Genomic DNA, 21,622 nt, shown 5'->3' with positions numbered 1-21,622 from the left:
ATAACTAACATTACCTGTAAGAATGTTATGTACGGTTAGTAATATATGTAACAACTGGTATAACTAACATTACCTGCAAGAATGTTATGTACGGTTAGTAATATATGTAACAACTGGTATAACTAACATTACCTGTAAGAATGTTATGTACGGTTAACACAGGTAGTAATATATGTAACAACTGGTATAACTAACATTACCTGTAAGAATGTTATGTACGGTTAACACAGGTAGTAATATATGTAACAACTGGTATAACTAACATTACCTGTAAGAATGTTATGTACGGTTAGTAATATATGTAATACTGGTATAACTAACATTACCTGTAAGAATGTTATGTACGGTTAACACAGGTAGTAATATATGTAACAACTGGTATAACTAACGTTACCTGTAAGAATGTTATGTACGGTTAACACAGGTAGTAATATATGTAACAACTGGTATAACTAACATTACCTGTAAGAATGTTATGTACGGTTAACACAGGTAGTAATATATGTAACAACTGGTATAACTAACATTACCTGTAAGAATGTTATGTATGGTTAACACAGGCAGTTATATATGTAACAACTGGTATAACTAACATTACCTGTAAGAATGTTATGTATGGTTAACACAGGCAGTTATATATGTAACAACTGGTATAACTAACATTACCTGTAAGAATGTTATGTACGGTTAACACAGGTAGTAATATATGTAACAACTGGTATAACTAACATTACCTGTAAGAATGTTATGTACGGTTAGTAATATATGTAACAACTGGTATAACTAACATTACCTGTAAGAATGTTATGTACGGTTAACACAGGTAGTAATATATGTAACAACTGGTATAACTAACATTACCTGTAAGAATGTTATGTACGGTTAACACAGGTAGTAATATATGTAACAACTGGTATAACTAACATTACCTGTAAGAATGTTATGTATGGTTAACACAGGCAGTTATATATGTAACAACTGGTATAACTAACATTACCTGTAAGAATGTTATGTATGGTTAACACAGGCAGTTATATATGTAACAACTGGTATAACTAACATTACCTGTAAGAATGTTATGTACGGTTAACACAGGTAGTAATATATGTAACAACTGGTATAACTAACATTACCTGTAAGAATGTTATGTACGGTTAGTAATATATGTAACAACTGGTATAACTAACATTACCTGTAAGAATGTTATGTACGGTTAACACAGGTAGTAATATATGTAACAACTGGTATAACTAACATTACCTGTAAGAATGTTATGTACGGTTAACACAGGTAGTAATATATGTAACAATTGGTATAACTAACATTACCTGTAAGAATGCTATGTACGGTTAACACAGGTAGTAATATATGTAACAACTGGTATAACTAACATTACCTGTAAGAATGTTATGTACGGTTAACACAGGTAGTAATATATGTAACAATTGGTATAACTAACATTACCTGTAAGAATGTTATGTACGGTTAACACAGGAAGTAATATATGTAACAACTGGTATAACTAACATTACCTGTAAGAATGTTATGTACGGTTAACACAGGTAGTAATATATGTAACAATTGGTATAACTAACATTACCTGTAAGAATGCTATGTACGGTTAACACAGGTAGTAATATATGTAATAACTGGTATAACTAACATTACGTGTAAGAATGTTATGTACGGTTAGTAATATATGTAACAACTGGTATAACTAACATTACCTGTAAGAATGTTATGTACGGTTAACACAGGTAGTAATATATGTAACAACTGGTATAACTAACATTACCTGTAAGAATGTTATGTACGGTTAGTAATGTATGTAATAACTGGTATAACTAACATTACCTGTAAGAATGTTATGTACGGTTAGTAATATATGTAACAACTGGTATAACTAACATTACCTGTAAGAATGCTATGTACGGTTAACACAGGTAGTAATATATGTAACAACTGGTATAACTAACATTACCTGTAAGAATGCTATGTACGGTTAACACAGGTAGTATATATGTAACAACTGGTATAACTAACATTACCTGTAAGAATGTTATGTACGGTTAACACAGGTAGTAATATATGTAAAACTGGTATAACTAACATTACCTGTAAGAATGTTATGTACGGTTAGTAATATATGTAATAACTGGTATAACTAACATTACCTGTAAGAATGTTATGTACGGTTAGTAATATATGTAACAACTGGTATAACTAACATTACCTGTAAGAATGTTATGTACGGTTAACACAGGTAGTAATATATGTAACAACTGGTATAACTAACATTACCTGTAAGAATGTTATGTACGGTTAGTAATATATGTAATAACTGGTATAACTAACATTACCTGTAAGAATGTTATGTACGGTTAGTAATATATGTAACAACTGGTATAACTAACATTACCTGTAAGAATGTTATGTACGGTTAACACAGGTAGTAATATATGTAACAACTGGTATAACTAACATTACCTGTAAGAATGTTATGTACGGTTAACACAGGTAGTAATATATGTAACAACTGGTATAACTAACATTACCTGTAAGAATGTTATGTATGGTTAACACAGGTAGTAATATATGTAACAACTGGTATAACTAACATTACCTGTAAGAATGTTCTACATAACTAACTTAGATAATAATATCTTGAAAAATGTTATATACAACTGATATAACAGTGTCCGAAAGAATATTCTATACAACAAACTAAACAATAAATACCTATAACAGTGTTTCGTACAACTACTGTGGACAACAGAACCTATAAAGGCGGTAATAAAGAACAGATATGGATAACACTTACTTATAAAAATGATTTTGAAAGCAACATTCATAAAAGATTAAAGACTACACTACAGTAACTATAAGTGCAACATACCCATTTTGAGCTTGAAGAAAAAAGTTCTACCTCTCAAAAGAGCTCGGATTATGGGTTTTTAAATTAATTTCTATAAAAACGTCTGAAATGTACGTGTTTTTCTCATATCATAAGTGTACCATAAGGATTTGAATACCAGTATCGTTAAAGAATACATTCTACTTAGACAATACTATAATAACATAATTTCACACTAAGATTTTAGTAGAAGCACTTGTCGTAATGATAATGTTATAATAGTACAGTTGCACACTACGGATGTTAATAGAACTTGTAACGATAATGTTATAATAGTACAGTTGCACACTACGGATGTTAATAGAACTTGTAACGATAATGTTATAATAGTACAGTTGCACACTACGGATGTTAATAGAACTTGTAATGATAATGTTATAATAGTACAGTTGCACACTACGGATGTTAATAGAACTTGTAATGATAATGTTATAATAGTACAGTTGCACACTACGGATGTTAATAGAACTTGTAATGATAATGTTATAATAGTACAGTTGCACACTACGGATGTTAATAGAACTTGTAATGATAATGTTATAATAGTACAGTTGCACACTACGGATGTTAATAGAACTTGTAACGATAATGTTATAATAGTACAGTTGCACACTACGGATGTTAATAGAACTTGTAATGATAATGTTATAATAGTACAGTTGCACACTACGGATGTTAATAGAACTTGTAATGATAATGTTATAATAGTACAGTTGCACACTACGGATGTTAATAGAACTTGTAATGATAATGTTATAATAGTACAGTTGCACACTACGGATGTTAATAGAACTTGTAATGATAATGTTATAATAGTACAGTTGCACACTACGGATGTTAATAGAACTTGTAACGATAATGTTATAATAGTACAGTTGCACACTACGGATGTTAATAGAACTTGAAACGATAATGTTATAATAGTACAGTTGCACACTACGGATGTTAATAGAACTTGTAATGATAATGTTATAATAGTACAGTTGCACACTACGGATGTTAATAGAACTTGTAATGATAATGTTATAATAGTACAGTTGCACACTACGGATGTTAATAGAACTTGTAATGATAATGTTATAATAGTACAGTTGCACACTACGGATGTTAATAGAACTTGTAACGATAATGTTATAATAGTACAGTTGCACACTACGGATGTTAATAGAACTTGAAACGATAATGTTATAATAGTACAGTTGCACACTACGGATGTTAATAGAACTTGAAACGATAATGTTATAATAGTACAGTTGCACACTACGGATGTTAATAGAACTTGTAACGATAATGTTATAATAGTACAGTTGCACACTACGGATGTTAATAGAACTTGTAACGATAATGTTATAATAGTACAGTTGCACACTACGGATGTTAATAGAACTTGTAACGATAATGTTATAATAGTACAGTTGCACACTACGGATGTTAATAGAACTTGTAACGATAATGTTATAATAGTACAGTTGCACACTACGGATGTTAATCGAACTTGTAACGATAATGTTATAATAGTACAGTTGCACACTACGGATGTTAATAGAACTTGTAACGATAATGTTATAATAGTACAGTTGCACACTACGTATGTTAATAGAACTTGTAACGATAATGTTATAATAGTACAGTTGCACACAACGGATGTTAATAGAACTTGTAACGATAATGTTATAATAGTACAGTTGCACACTACGGATGTTAATAGAACTTGTAACGATAATGTTATAATAGTACAGTTGCACACTACGGATGTTAATAGAACTTGTAATGATAATGTTATAATAGTACAGTTGCACACTACGGATGTTAATAGAACTTGTAATGATAATGTTATAATAGTACAGTTGCACACTACGGATGTTAATAGAACTTGTAATGATAATGTTATAATAGTACAGTTGCACACTACGGATGTTAATAGAACTTGTAATGATAATGTTATAATAGTACAGTTGCACACTACGGATGTTAATAGAACTTGTAATGATAATGTTATAATAGTACAGTTGCACACTACGGATGTTAATAGAACTTGTAATGATAATGTTATAATAGTACAGTTGCACACTACGGATGTTAATAGAACTTGTAATGATAATGTTATAATAGTACAGTTGCACACTACGGATGTTAATAGAACTTGTAATGATAATGTTATAATAGTACAGTTGCACACTACGGATGTTAATAGAACTTGTAATGATAATGTTATAATAGTACAGTTGCACACTACGGATGTTAATAGAACTTGTAATGATGAAGTAAAAAGCAAACAATGGGCTTTCATTGCTTGAAGTTTATTTAGAGTAAAAAATAACACAACTTTAAAATAGATTCATAACTTATTTAAATGTGTAACTTATGACGAATCTTAGAGTACTTGACTAAGAAGGAAATACAGTTCAACGTAGCTTAAGAACAAGTTTTGAACAAACCCGATAAGACAAGGTTTACCCTCTTTCAACTGTAGAAGTAAGAATACTGATAAAGCCAGCTTATGCTATGATGTTACACCAACAATGTAATCTGATGGAGATACTGTTACGATTATTCACTAGGTATTCTACACAAAAATACGAACACAGTGTATCTACACTATACACAGTGGATAAAGCCAGCTTATGCTATGATGTTACACCAACAATGTGAACTGATGGAGATACTGTTACGATTATTCACTAGGTATTCTACAGAAAGTTACCAACACAGTGTATCTACACTATACACAGTGGATAAAGCCAGCTTATGCTATGATGTTACACCAACAATGTAATCTGATGGAGATACTGTTACGATTATTCACTAGGTATTCTACACAAAAATACGAACACAGTGTATCTACACTATACACAGTGGATAAAGCCAGCTTATGCTATGATGTTACACCAACAATGTGAACTGATGGAGATACTGTTACGATTATTCACTAGGTATTCTACAGAAAGTTACCAACACAGTGTATCTACACTATACACAGTGGATAAAGCCAGCTTATGCTATGATGTTACACCAACAATGTAAACTGATGGAGATATTGTTACGATTATTTACTAAGTATTCTACAGAAAGTTACCAACATTGTGTATCTACACTATACACAGTGGATAACGCCAGCTTATGCTATTGATGTTACACCAACAATGTAAACTGATGGAGATATTGTTACGATTATTCACTAGGTATTCTACAGAAAGATACCAACACAGTGTATCTACACTATACACAGTGGATAAAGCCAGCTTATGCTATGATGTTACACCAACAATGTAAACTGATGGAGATACTGTTACGATTATTCACTAGGTATTCTACACAAAGTTACGAACACAATGTATCTACACTATGCATAGTGGATAAAGCCAGCTTATGCTATGATGTCACACCAACAATGTAAACTGATGGAGATACTGTTACGATTATTCACTAGGTATTCTACAGAAAGTTACCAACACAGTGTATCTACACTATACACAGTGGATAAAGCCAGCTTATGCTATGATGTCACACCAACAATGTAAACTGATGGAGATACTGTTACGATTATTCACTAGGTATTCTACAGAAAGTTACCAACACAGTGTATCAACAATATACACAGTGGATAAAGCCAGCTTATGCTATGATGTTACACCAACAATGTAAACTGATGGAGATAATGTTACGATTATTCACTAGGTATTCTACAGAAAGTTACCAACACAGTGTATCTACACTATACACAGTGGATAAGGCCAGCTTATGCTATTGATGTTACACCAACAATGTAAACTGATGCTGATACTGTTACGATTATTCACTAGGTATTCTACACAAAGTTAGGAACACAGTGTATCTACACTATGCATAGTGGATAAAGCCAGCTTATGCTATGATGTCACACCAACAATGTAAACTGATGGAGATACTGTTACGATTATTCACAAGTTATTCTACAGAAAGTTACCAACACAGTGTATCTACACTATACATAGTGGATAAAGCCAGCTTATGCTATGATGTCACACCAACAATGTAAACTGATGGAGATACTGTTACGATTATTCACTAGGTATTCTACATAAAGTAACCAACACAGTGTATCTACACTATACACAGTGGATAAAGCCAGCGTATGCTATTGATGTTACACCAACAATGTAAACTGATGGAGATACTGTTACGATTATTCACTAGGTATTCAAGAGAAAGTTACGAACACAGTGTATCTACAATATACACAGTGGATAAAGCCAGCTTATGCTATGATGTTACACCAACAATGTAAACTGATGGAGATACTGTTACGATTATTCACTAGGTATTCTACAGAAAGTTACCAACACAGTGTATCTACACTATACACAGTGGATAAGGCCAGCTTATGCTATTGATGTTACACCAACAATGTAAACTGATGCTGATACTGTTAGGATTATTCACTAGGTATTCTACAGAAAGTTACCAACACAGTGTATCTACACTATACACAGTGGATAAAGCCAGCTTATGCTATGATGTTACACCAACAATGTAAACTGATGGAGATACTGTTACGATTTTTCACTAGGTATTCTACAGAAAGTTACCAACACAGTGTATCTACACTATACACAGTGGATAAAGCCAGCTTATGCTATGATGTTACACCAACAATGTAAACTGATGCTGATACTGTTACGATTATTCACTAGGTATTCTACAGAAAGTTACCAACCCAGTGTATCTACACTATACACAGTGGATAAAGCCAGCGTATGCTATTGATGTTACACCAACAATGTAAACTGATGCTGATACTGTTACGATTATTCACTAGGTATTCTACAGAAAGTTACCAACACAGTGTATCTACAATATACACAGTGGATAAAGCCAGCTTATGCTATGATGTTACACCAACAATGTAAACTGATGGAGATACTGTTACGATTATTCACTAGGTATTCTACAGAAAGTTACCAACACAGTGTATCTACACTATACACAGTGGATAAGGCCAGCTTATGCTATTGATGTTACACCAACAATGTAAACTGATGGAGATACTGTTACGATTATTCACTAGGTATTCTACAGAAAGTTACCAACACAGTGTATCTACACTATACACAGTGGATAAGGCCAGCTTATGCTATTGATGTTACACCAACAATGTAAACTGATTCTGATACTGTTAGGATTATTCACTAGGTATTCTACAGAAAGTTACCAACACAGTGTATCTACACTATACACAGTGGATAAAGCCAGCTTATGCTATGATGTTACACCAACAATGTAAACTGATGGAGATACTGTTACGATTATTCACTAGGTATTCTACAGAAAGTTACCAACACAGTGTATCTACACTATACACAGTGGATAAAGCCAGCTTATGCTATGATGTTACACCAACAATGTAAACTGATGGAGATACTGTTACGATTATTCACTAGGTATTCTACAGAAAGTTACCAACACAGTGTATCTACACTATACACAGTGGATAAAGCCAGCTTATGCTATGATGTTACACCAACAATGTAAACTGATGGAGATACTGTTACGATTATTCACTAGGTTTCTACAGAAAGTTACCAACACAGTGTATCTACACTATACACAGTGGATAAGCCCAGCTTATGCTATTGATGTTACACCAACAATGTAAACTGATGCTGATACTGTTACGATTATTCACTAGGTATTCTACAGAAAGTTACCAACACAGTGTATCTACACTATACACAGTGGATAAAGCCAGCTTATGCTATGATGTTACACCAACAATGTAAACTGATGGAGATACTGTTACGATTATTCACTAGGTTTCTACAGAAAGTTACCAACACAGTGTATCTACACTATACACAGTGGATAAGCCCAGCTTATGCTATTGATGTTACACCAACAATGTAAACTGATGCTGATACTGTTACGATTATTCACTAGGTATTCTACAGAAAGTTACCAACACAGTGTATCTACACTATACACAGTGGATAAGGCCAGCTTATGCTATTGATGTTACACCAACAATGTAAACTGATGCTGATACTGTTACGATTATTCACTAGGTATTCTACAGAAAGTTACCAACACAGTGTATCTACACTATACACAGTGGATAAAGCCAGCTTATGCTATGATGTTACACCAACAATGTAAACTGATGGAGATACTGTTACGATTATTCACTAGGTATTCTACAGAAAGTTACCAACCCAGTGTATCTACACTATACACAGTGGATAAAGCCAGCGTATGCTATTGATGTTACACCAACAATGTAAACTGATGGAGATACTGTTACGATTATTCACTAGGTATTCAAGAGAAAGTTACGAACACAGTGTATCTACAATATACACAGTGGATTAGGCCAGCTTATGCTATTGATGTTACACCAACAATGTAAACTGATGGAGATACTGTTACAATTATTCACTAGGTATTCTACAGAAAGTTACCAACACAGTGTATCTACACTATACACAGTGGATAAAGCCAGCTTATGCTATGATGTTACACCAACAATGTAAACTGATGGAGATACTGTTACGATTATTCACTAGGTATTCTACAGAAAGTTACCAACACAGTGTATCTACACTATACACAGTGGATAAAAGCCAGCTTATGCTATGATGTTACACCAACAATGTAAACTGATGGAGATACTGTTACGATTATTCACTAGGTTTCTACAGAAAGTTACCAACACAGTGTATCTACACTATACACAGTGGATAAGCCCAGCTTATGCTATTGATGTTACACCAACAATGTAAACTGATGCTGATACTGTTACGATTATTCACTAGGTATTCTACAGAAAGTTACCAACACAGTGTATCTACACTATACACAGTGGATAAGGCCAGCTTATGCTATTGATGTTACACCAACAATGTAAACTGATGCTGATACTGTTACGATTATTCACTAGGTATTCTACAGAAAGTTACCAACACAGTGTATCTACACTATACACAGTGGATAAAGCCAGCTTATGCTATGATGTTACACCAACAATGTAAACTGATGGAGATACTGTTACGATTATTCACTAGGTATTCTACAGAAAGTTACCAACCCAGTGTATCTACACTATACACAGTGGATAAAGCCAGCGTATGCTATTGATGTTACACCAACAATGTAAACTGATGGAGATACTGTTACGATTATTCACTAGGTATTCAAGAGAAAGTTACGAACACAGTGTATCTACAATATACACAGTGGATTAGGCCAGCTTATGCTATTGATGTTACACCAACAATGTAAACTGATGCTGATACTGTTACGATTATTCACTAGGTATTCTACAGAAAGTTACCAACACAGTGTATCTACACTATACACAGTGGATAAAGCCAGCTTATGCTATGATGTTACACCAACAATGTAAACTGATGGAGATACTGTTACGATTATTCACTAGGTATTCTACAGAAAGTTACCAACACAGTGTAGATAAACACTATTGCTGATCATGCCAGTTCTGTAACACTGTATTGTAAATGGCGATAATACACCAATGGATGACATACCTATTGTAAGAACAGCATAATGGCTAGGTGACATACCTATTGTAAGAACAGCATAATGGTTAGGTGACATACCTATTGTAAGAACAGCATAATGGCTAGGTGACATACCTATTGTAAGAACAGCATAATGGCTAGGTGACATACCTATTGTAAGAACAGCATAATGACTAGGTGACATATCTATTGTAAGAACAGTATAATGGTTAGGTGACATATCTATTGTAAGAACAACATAATGGTTAGGTGACATACCTATTGTAAGAACAGCATAATGACTAGGTGACATATCTATTGTAAGAACAGCATAATGGCTAGGTGACATACCTATTGTAAGAACAGCATAATGGTTAGGTGACATACCTATTGTAAGAACAGCATAATGGCTAGGTGACATACCTATTGTAAGAACAGCATAATGGCTAGGTGACATACCTATTGTAAGAACAGCATAATGACTAGGTGACATATCTATTGTAAGAACAGTATAATGGCTAGGTGACATACCTATTGTAAGAACAGCATAATGGTTAGGTGACATACCTATTGTAAGAACAGCATAATGGCTAGGTGACATACCTATTGTAAGAACAGCATAATGGCTAGGTGACATACCTATTGTAAGAACAGCATAATGACTAGGTGACATATCTATTGTAAGAACAATTATAATGGTTAGGTGACATATCTATTGTAAGAACAACATAATGGTTAGGTGACGTACCTATTGTAAGAACAGCATAATGGCTATGTGATATACCTATTGTAAGAACAGCATAATGGCTATGTGACATACCTATTGTAAGAACAGTATAATGGCTAGGTGACATACCTATTGTAAGAACAGCATAATGGCTATGTGACATACCTATTGTAAGAACAGCATAATGGCTAGGTGACATACCTATTGTAAGAACAGCATAATGGCTATGTGGTATACCTATTGTAAGAACAGCATAATGGCTAGGTGACATACCTATTGTAAGAACAGTATAATGGCTAGGTGACATACCTTTTGTAAGAACAGCATAATGGTTAGGTGACATACCTATTGTAAGAACAGCATAATGGCTATGTGATATACCTATTGTAAGAACAGCATAATGGCTATGTGACATACCTATTGTAAGAATAGTATAATGGCTAGGTGACATACCTATTGTAAGAACAGCATAATGACTAGGTGACATACCTGTTGTAAGAACAGCATAATGGCTATGTGATATACCTATTGTAAGAACAGCATAATGGCTAGGTGACATACCTATTGTAAGAACAGCATAATGACTAGGTGACATATCTATTGTAAGAACAGTATAATGGTTAGGTGACATATCTATTGTAAGAACAACATAATGGTTAGGTGACGTACCTATTGTAAGAACAGCATAATGGCTATGTGATATACCTATTGTAAGAACAGCATAATGGCTATGTGACATACCTATTGTAAGAACAGCATAATGGCTAGGTGACATACCTATTGTAAGAACAGCATAATGGCTATGTGACATACCTATTGTAAGAACAGCATAATGGCTATGTGACATACCTATTGTAAGAACAGCATAATGGCTATGTGATATACCTATTGTAAGAACAGCATAATGGCTAGGTGACATACCTATTGTAAGAACAGTATAATGGCTAGGTGACATACCTATTGTAAGAACAGCATAATGGTTAGGTGACATACCTATTGTAAGAACAGCATAATGGCTATGTGATATACCTATTGTAAGAACAGCATAATGGCTAGGTGACATACCTATTGTAAGAACAGCATAATGGCTATGTGACATACCTATTGTAAGAACAGCATAATGGCTAGGTGACATACCTATTGTAAGAACAGCATAATGGCTATGTGATATACCTATTGTAAGAACAGCATAATGGCTAGGTGACATACCTATTGTAAGAACAGTATAATGGCTAGGTGACATACCTATTGTAAGAACAGCATAATGGTTAGGTGACATACCTATTGTAAGAACAGCATAATGGCTATGTGATATACCTATTGTAAGAACAGCATAATGGCTATGTGACATACCTATTGTAAGAATAGTATAATGGCTAGGTGACATACCTATTGTAAGAACAGCATAATGACTAGGTGACATACCTGTTGTAAGAACAGCATAATGGCTATGCGACATACCTATTTTAAGAACAGCATAATGGCTAGGTGACATACCTATTGTAAGAACAGTATAATGGCTAGGTGACATACCTGTTGTAAGAACAGCATAATGGCTATGCGACATACCTATTTTAAGAACAGCATAATGGCTATTTCTGTCACATTCATTGGCCACAAACAACCACCATATACAAGTCTGATTGGGGTTTGTTGAGCATACAACCACAATATGAACTTTGATTGGGGTTTGTACATACATCGTGTTCCAGTCTGGCTGGGGCTTGTTGGGTGTACTCACAGTGATAGTTAATGATACATGAGTCGCAATGTTACTAAGATAGACGGACATACTACTGAGCCTATATCACTCCATCTCCACAATAGAGAAAAACCAATTCAGCACCTAGTTGATTTGAAGTGTGTAGCAAAGATATTAAAGCTGGTTATATCACTCGAGCCAATAATTCTAAAATCTAGCATTACAAGGTAAAATAAGCGTGACAGATGTGGTGAATACCATTCCAATAAATGTATTGGTGAAGTTTCCTTCAGTTTATTTTTAATACTCCTGTCATTAAACAATGGTAGGTCCATTAGTATTACCTAACAGTCAAACAGCACCATTTTTATACCAGTTGTAGGCCACATGATGGCGATGTACCTGTTTCTTATTAATTTGTATGTTGTGTACTTCCATTATAAGCTACATTACATATGCCACTAAGTACATAAAATAACTGTGTAAATTAAAACATACGTATAGTAGGTATACGTGTACTTACTGTCGTTCAATTTTTTTGAAAATGGCGCGAATAAGTTTAAGAATAGCGACAAGAAAGGAACCGAGAGCAACAGAACCGAGATGATATCTCACTAGGTTGTAGAAACTTGTAGCGATTGGTGTCCCCAGTCTATTCTTGTTCCTAGGAATAAAATACAGAGCACCAGTAAGAACTTTATACACTAATTATGTTCCTAGAAATGAAATACAGAACACCAGTGAGAACTTTATACACTAATTATGTTCCAAGAAATGAAATAAAAAACACCAGTGAGAACTTTATACACTAATTATGTTCCTAGAAATGAAATACAGAACACCAGTGAGAACTTTATACACTAATTATGGTTCTAAAAATGAAATACAGAACACCAGTGAGAACTTTATACACTAATTATGTTCCTAGAAATGAAATACAAAACACCAGTGGGAACTTTATACACTAATTATGTTCCTATAAATGAAATACAGAACACCAGTGAGAACTTTATACACTAATTATGTTCCTAGAAATGAAATACAAAACACCAGTGGGAACTTTATACACTAATTATGTTCCTATAAATGAAATACAGAACACCAGTGAGAACCTTATACACTAATTATGTTCCTATAAATGAAATACAGAACACGAGTGAGAACTTTATACACTAATTATGTTCCTATAAATGAAATACAGAACACCAGTGAGAACTTTATACACTAATTATGTTCCTAGAAATGAAATACAGAACACCAGTGAGAACTTTATACACTAATTATGGTCCTAGAAATGAAATACAAAACACCAGTGAAAACGTTAAACAGTAATTATTTGTCACAGAAAACTGTTTCATTGCATGCTATGAGTAACAGAAATTTCTAGAATTATTTATATATTTTAGGGTGTATTTTTTGTAGTGAGTAAATGATGTTGAATAACCTTTTATGCAACACATGAGCTTAAGACTAAGTCAGAGAACTCACGTTTAAAATGTTCTTAAATTGTTTATGAGTTGTGTTATATTGTTTATGAAAATACGCGCCGTGTTGAAATAATTTTCTCAATATTATCCACTTTAATAGAGGGCGCTTCTTGAAGAAATAAACTGTTTCAATAGCGTTTAGCTTTCGCTCAAAAACAAAATGAAAATGTATCTATTTTAAAGTAAACTATCAAATTATTTAAAATGTATGTATTTTAAAGTAAACTGTCAAATTATTTAAAATGTATCTATTTTAAAGTAAACTGTCAAATTATTTTTATACTTTAAACATCATATTTATTCTTAAAACTAGAAAAAGATATTCGAATACTGATAGGAAACTATTAGTTTTGACTCGAAAGTAAAGTTTTTGTAACAACAAGTTTAAATCATTGATCTGTACAACAATGTCGACTTATTAAACTTATAAACGTGATAATCGTACATAAACTGAAGTTGCATTTATCAATAAAAGTTGTCAAACAATAACATATTTATAGATTCTTGTCTTTAGTGGTACTCAATTGAAGTCGAAACCAAGAAAACAGACCTGGTAAAAAACCACATGGCTACAGAACCCGCTATAATCACGTGTTGACAAGAAATGACGAACTGTGTGAACCAGAATAATGCAAACAGATGATACCACTTCATCAGCTGTAAAAGAAAAGAAGAGCGCAAGTCTACAGATTGAAACGAACACTTTTATACAACACTTTGTCAGATACTAAATATCAGATACTTTGTCAGATACTAAATATCAGATACTTTGTCAGATACTAAATATCAGATACTTTGTCAGATACTAAATATCAGATACTTTGTCAGATACTGGTAAATTGTTTCTTAAATGTCAATAAATGCTACCCGTATATATTAATAAAACAACACAAAACTACATTAAAGACACTACATGAATTAAACGGATCGCAAAGGTTCTGGTTATAATGAAGGATATAGTAGGGTTCATATTGTTGTATGGATACACTGTGAACTGGTGGAATAGGTGGTGTGTATATACCGTTTACTGGCTTTAGTTTTGTTCAGCATGTTAAAAGAAAATAAACAAAAATTTAACAAGAAAAATAAGTTATGAGAGTGAAATGTGAGTGCTCAAAATTCACAACGCCCCATATTTGTATCACCCTTCACTGACTACAGACAGTTGTGGAAAGGTGACTGTTCTTCTAGGAAATATACAAAGAATAAGAAAAAGACAATCAAGTTCGAACAATAGTTGTACAAAGTTCTCACTTAGAGATTTTGTAACGAATGTAAACACTTCTTTATTGATGTTTAGGGAATTATACTGATAACTTAGGCTAGGCTTACCATAGTAATACACTAAGTTGTTTGTGTTTATGTCCAAACATCATACTGGGTTTTGAATTGCCACTTTCCAGGTACCGTCTTATGGCATTACATTACACTTACTATTTTTATAAACCTTCTCACTGGGTGCAGGTAGTGCAAGGTGATAAGTATGTGGGACGTTGCTGGCTTGAGCACCCACACCCCTACTTTCACCTCTTTCTCAAGATGTGCTACGTTGCTGCCTTGAGCACCCACACCCCTACTTTCATGTCTTTCTCAAGATGTGCTACGTTGCTGCCTTGAGCACCCACACCCCTACTTTCATCTCTTTCTCAAGATGTGCTACGTTGCTGGCTTGAGCACCCACACCCCTACTTTCATCTCTTTCTCAAGATGTGCTACGTTGCTGCCTTGAGCACCCACACCCCTACTTTCATGTCTTTCTCAAGATGTGCTACGTTGCTGCCTTGAGCACCCACACCCCTACTTTCATGTCTTTCTCAAGGATGTGCTACGTTGCTGCCTTGAGCACCCACACCCTACTTTCATGTCTTTCTCAAGATGTGCTACGTTGCTGCCTTGAGCACCCACACCCTACTTTCATGTCTTTCTCAAGATGTGCTACGTTGCTGGCTTGAGCACCCACACCCCTACTTTCATCTCTTTCTCAAGATGTGCTGGCGAAACCGAATAGACGGAGGTACTTCAGTACAATTTGGATCTTACTTGCACCAGTAACATAACAAAACAGAGTACATCACACAATAATTCATCTTATAGCTTGTGTCCTAATGTTTGCTCTGTGGCTGTTTCTGTTTAAGTATATTTTTCATTCATCCATTTCTCTACAAAAATTAAATCTAATATATATTAAAACACAATATAATACAATGGCATATATCAGCCAGTTGTTTATTAGCTTTCAAACTATCGATTATATTTATTGTTAATAGCCTATTAAATCAGCACTATAAAACAATGGATTAAATATTGCATTACTGTTATCGATAGAGTTTGTCAACTTAGTGCCATAAGGGATATCTTTGAAAATTCAGTTTAGTCTGTTTGAACGGTAAGGGTATTTACCTGGTGTATGCTTGAACCGTAATGGTCCCTACCGGTGCATGCTTCAATGGTAAAAAGCCCTACTTACAGTGAGCATGTGCTCAACATGAATAATCTGTACTAGTCTGTTTACAATAAATCAATTCTTTATAAGGACTGTATATAGTTCTAATTCTGGTGTGCATGACCATTGTGATTTGTTCTAAAAGTAATAGGCCCGGCGTGGCCAAGCGTGCGACTCATAATCTGAGGGTCACGGGTTCGCATCCGCGTCGCGCCAAACATGCTCGCCCTCCCAGCCGTGGGGCGTTATAATGTGACGGTCAATCCCACTATTCGTTGGTAAAAGAGTATCCCAAGAGTTGGCGGTGGGTGTTGATGACTAGCTGCCTTTCCTCTAGTCTTACACTGCTAAATTAGGGGCGGCTAGCGCAGATAGCCCTCGAGTAGCTTTGTGCGAAATTCCAAAACAAACAGACAAATCTAAAAGTAATGAACCTGTAACGTTACGTACACTTACTTGAAAGAAGGTGCTCAGATGGAATGTGACATAATCTGTTTCGGGATCGACAGTGGCGTCCTCTGCAGTATGAATGTAAAGATACCCGACAAACCAGCTCACGATAATTGCAGCTAATGTAATAAAAGTCTGTAGAAAATTACAAAAGTTACCAATTATGTTATTAAAAGTATAGATGCGATTCATTTCAAAAGGAGCTAACTGTTATGTTTTGTCGTCTATTCTATTTTATATTGTACTATGTAACTAAATGTTGTTTTTTCAGAAAACAACCCACAATAAGTATTGTAATTAAAAATATAAGAAATTTATTCAAAAAAGTAACAGAAAACCTTTGTTACATACGTAAAACAGTGTTCTACTTGGTTCAACTGTAAATTTATGTTTTATTAGTCCTACGTGTAACGTACCAAGAGAGGTTGTAGCAGTAGTAGAGGCATCGCCGCAACAGCTCTTCCCGCCTCTTTAAACAGAGCTGACACCTATCGAGAGGTTAGAGAATTAGAATTTTAAATAGATGAAAAAAAGGCAACACATGTTACAATCAGAGCTTAAGAACAGTCGCAACGTGAACAGTATCAAACAAATGTTTTATGAAGACAACAAACCAATAAGAAATAATACTTAACCAGAAACTTAACAGAAGAAATATGGATATTACAAAAATAAAAATGAATTTTCAGTGTTAAGTTTATTGTTATATTTACAGCTCACACGAAGATTTACGTTTTTTAGACGTTCTTTAATTATCCGTCAGATATAACATTGCGATATGACTGAGTTTTCTGTGTACAAATATAAACACACACACAAATATACATAAACTATACACATAAACTACAATTCTGTAATTTATACACATTGTAAGCAACCAGATAAACCAAGCAATATTGTTTAGCAACCACAAGCTTCAAAGTTCATTTATTATGTTTTACTCCTTCTAAGTCATATTGGTTATTTAAAAAATGTTAACCGTTTGTGTTTTTGAATTCAAATTCGTTATGAATTTAACGACATACATGCATATATCTTACTGGCCTTTCATTTGTCATATTTTATTACTCCATTTATAAAAAAGCTCACATCGAATTTTTGTTACTGTGTCTCTGAGGTTTCTTTTGAAGAACAGAGTCAAATTTGTTCACCAAGATCCCATTTTCCAAATGTTAACAAAAAACTGAGTTTCTATGACTAAACTGAGACATCTTTGTCATTGTAACGAGGAATGAATTATGACGATATCTTATCATTATGACAGCCCTTGATGCAGAAAATCGAGTAGCTCAATGTCATTTAGGTCACTCTCAAATTTCTTAACACTATTTGGTGGCAAACAACATGCTAATAATTAATAACTAATTCAGTAATATAAAATAGAACATATTTAATAAATTCCTAGTTACAAATGTTAGATTTCTATATAATAGCACAATATGGTTCGAAAATATTGCTGTTCGTGTAACATTGCTAATTTAGGTCAATTAAAATTAATTTACTGGAGTCGTAACAGCCAATTTAATCATACAAGCTATCTGTGAGTCGTAACAGCCAATTGGATCATATAAGCTATCTGTAAGATTGTCTTCTGTAAACAAACAACAGACGAGTGAGTGAACAGCGACCATCAAGACTGAGTTGAGGAGCTTTAAAGTGCCTCCGTAACACCCATTTCACGGGCCTTAAGAGAGTTTCTGCGATAACGCCAATCACACAAAAAGGCCTCTAAAGGGAGTGAGAGTAAATTAGTTGAAAAGCTTCTCTTGTTTACCAACAGGTAGTGCGAGTATACATACTGTTAAACTTCGATGTACTGAATAGAAATACAGAAACAATTAAATGTTTTCCAGGACACAGAAAACAAAGACAGATCAATGTTATTCGACTATATACAGTCATAGTCTTTCAAATGTGGCCTACAAAGTGTCGAGTTTATTTCAAGTGTTTCCCACTAGATAATATGAGCCAACACATAACGAGTTCGTTAGGACTATTTTTTAAGGTTTCCTTGGCTGTTTTGTTAAACTGACGAGTCAAACATAGTAGAAACTATTCCATCACAGTACTTGAATAACAACTAATTATAATGTCCTTAACCATTCCAAGAACACATGAAAAGAGTTATCTACTCACCAGTTCAATCCTTTTCCTCATAACAATAATGATAAGAAGAAACAGAAACTGTAAGATAAATTAAAATTTTATATCACACGTGGTGTAAATTATAACAATATATAAATAACACATCCCTTATAATATATGTCGTTTATTTTACAACCAATGGTAGGAATATAACACAACATGCACTACTGTTACACAACCCGAGAAAATAAAAAATATACAAATATGGTTGTTCCTGCATCCACTCATCTTTGGACGACAAGTAGAGTTTATTTAGTACAACCTAATTTGCTTGTAACCAGAATAACTCACACCAACCCTCTCTATCTTAAACTGGATAACCAAGTAAATTCAGCCTAGCTTTCGCTGGTTCTGGCTCCAAACTGGTTACTTCTCAGAAATGTACTGTTGAAACTAATACAGTTCATCCTTCCTGGTAAACCAATAAAACTTTTACCAGATAATCAACATAGTTTGATTATCAAACAAACAATTAACAACACATTTTAATCAACATATTTCGGCACAGCCCCAGTTAGTTTCAACAAATACATTGGTATAACAGATTCTGGTTCTACAGTCATCGAGTATCTTCCTATCTACGGAAGGAATTAGACTTCTCTCTCTCTTGTACTAGCGACTGTCGCCTCAAAAAGTCCATTCTTCACTCTTCAGTGATAGCCAGCATAGTCTAGTACGACACTTTCTGAAGACAACCAAGATAATCCGTTACAACCTTCCTACTTGTAACTGGGATAATTCTGCAAGGTCTTCCGCAACTGTATTGGGAATATATTTTTGAAATTCGAGCAAAGCTAGCCGTCCCTAATTTAGCAGTGTAAGAGTAGAGAGAACACAGATAGTCATCACCACCCACCGACAACTCTTGGGCTACTCTTTTACCAGTAAATAGTAATTATAACGCCTCCACGACTGAAAGGGCGAGCATGTTTGGTGTGACAGGGATTCGAACCTGCGACCTTCGGATTATAAGTCGAGTGCCTTAACCATCTAGCCATAACGAGCCGAGTATTGTAGATAATCCAGTAAAAGATTTGGCGAAAATGAATAAATAAATATGAAAGCTAAACTGACTCTAGTCGAGAAGCGATGTTGCACGAGGAAGTGCATGGCTTCACCGCTAGAGTGAGCGATACATCTTTCAGTAACATCAGTTGTAAAATAAGAAAAGTAAACGCTTCATAATAATAGCCGATAAATATGTGAATAAGAAATATTAATAGCAGGACGTTGAATGTTACTTACAGTGAAAATTGTTGATGTGAATAAGAAATATTAATATCAGGACGTTGAATGTTACTTACAGTGAACATTGTTGATGTGAATAAGAAATATTAATATCAGGACGTTGAATGTTACTTACAGTGAACATTGTTGATGTGAATAAGAAATATTAATAGCAGGACGTTGAATGTTACTTACAGTGAAAATTGTTGATGTGAATAAGAAATATTAATAGCAGGACGTTGAATGTTACTTACAGTGAACATTGTTGATGTGAATAAGAAATATTAATAGCAGGACGTTGAATGTTACTTACAGTGAAAATTGTTGATGTGAATAAGAAATATTAATAGCAGGACGTTGAATGTTACTTACAGTGAACATTGTTGATGTGAATAAGAAATATTAATAGCAGGACGTTGAATGTTACTTACAGTGAACATTGTTGATGTGAATAAGAAATATTAATAGCAGAACGTTGAATGTTACTTACAGTGAAAATTGTTGATGTGAATAAGAAATATTAATAGCAGGACGTTGAATGTTACTTACAGTGAAAATTGTTGATGTGAATAAGAAATATTAATATCAGGACGTTGAATGTTACTTACAGTGAACATTGTTGATGTGAATAAGAAATATTAATAGCAGGACGTTGAATGTTACTTACAGTGAACATTGTTGATGTGAATAAGAAATATTAATATCAGGACGTTGAATGTTACTTACAGTAAACATTGTTGATGTGAATAAGAAATATTAATAGCAGGACGTTGAATGTTACTTACAGTGAACATTGTTGATGTGAATAAGAAATATTAATATCAGGACGTTGAATGTTACTTACAGTGAACATTGTTGATGTGAATAAGAAATATTAATAGTAAGACGTTGAATGTTACTTACAGTGAAAATTGTTGATGTGAATAAGAAATATTAATAGTAGGACGTTGAATGTTACTTACAGTGAACATTGTTGATGTGAATAAGAAATATTAATAGCAGGACGTTGAATGTTACTTACAGTGAACATTGTT

The 21,622-nt window shown here is 33.9% G+C and overlaps 1 protein-coding gene across 1 annotated transcript in view; it reads right to left on the bottom strand.

Annotated features, from left to right (window-relative positions):
• LOC143230088 (choline transporter-like protein 1) overlaps positions 1–19,394 on the bottom strand; it is a 31,673-nt gene extending 12,279 nt beyond the window's left edge. The window contains exons 1-5 of the mRNA XM_076463124.1: positions 19,353–19,394; positions 17,633–17,704; positions 17,223–17,351; positions 14,874–14,980; positions 13,360–13,500 (exon numbers count right to left, since the gene is read on the bottom strand). Coding sequence (XP_076319239.1) covers positions 13,360–13,500; positions 14,874–14,980; positions 17,223–17,351; positions 17,633–17,704; positions 19,353–19,373 — 470 coding nt within the window. The 5' untranslated portion in view covers positions 19,374–19,394. The remainder of the gene's footprint in view (positions 1–13,359; positions 13,501–14,873; positions 14,981–17,222; positions 17,352–17,632; positions 17,705–19,352) is intronic.
• Positions 19,395–21,622: the final 2,228 nt, after the last annotated feature.

The sequence above is a fragment of the Tachypleus tridentatus genome, chromosome 10 (genome assembly GCF_004210375.1).
Source record: "Tachypleus tridentatus isolate NWPU-2018 chromosome 10, ASM421037v1, whole genome shotgun sequence".
In the NCBI taxonomy this organism is placed as follows: Eukaryota; Metazoa; Arthropoda; class Merostomata; order Xiphosura; family Limulidae; genus Tachypleus; species Tachypleus tridentatus.
Note: the sequence above shows the minus strand (reverse complement) of the source record. Positions and strands in the feature narration are given on the sequence as shown.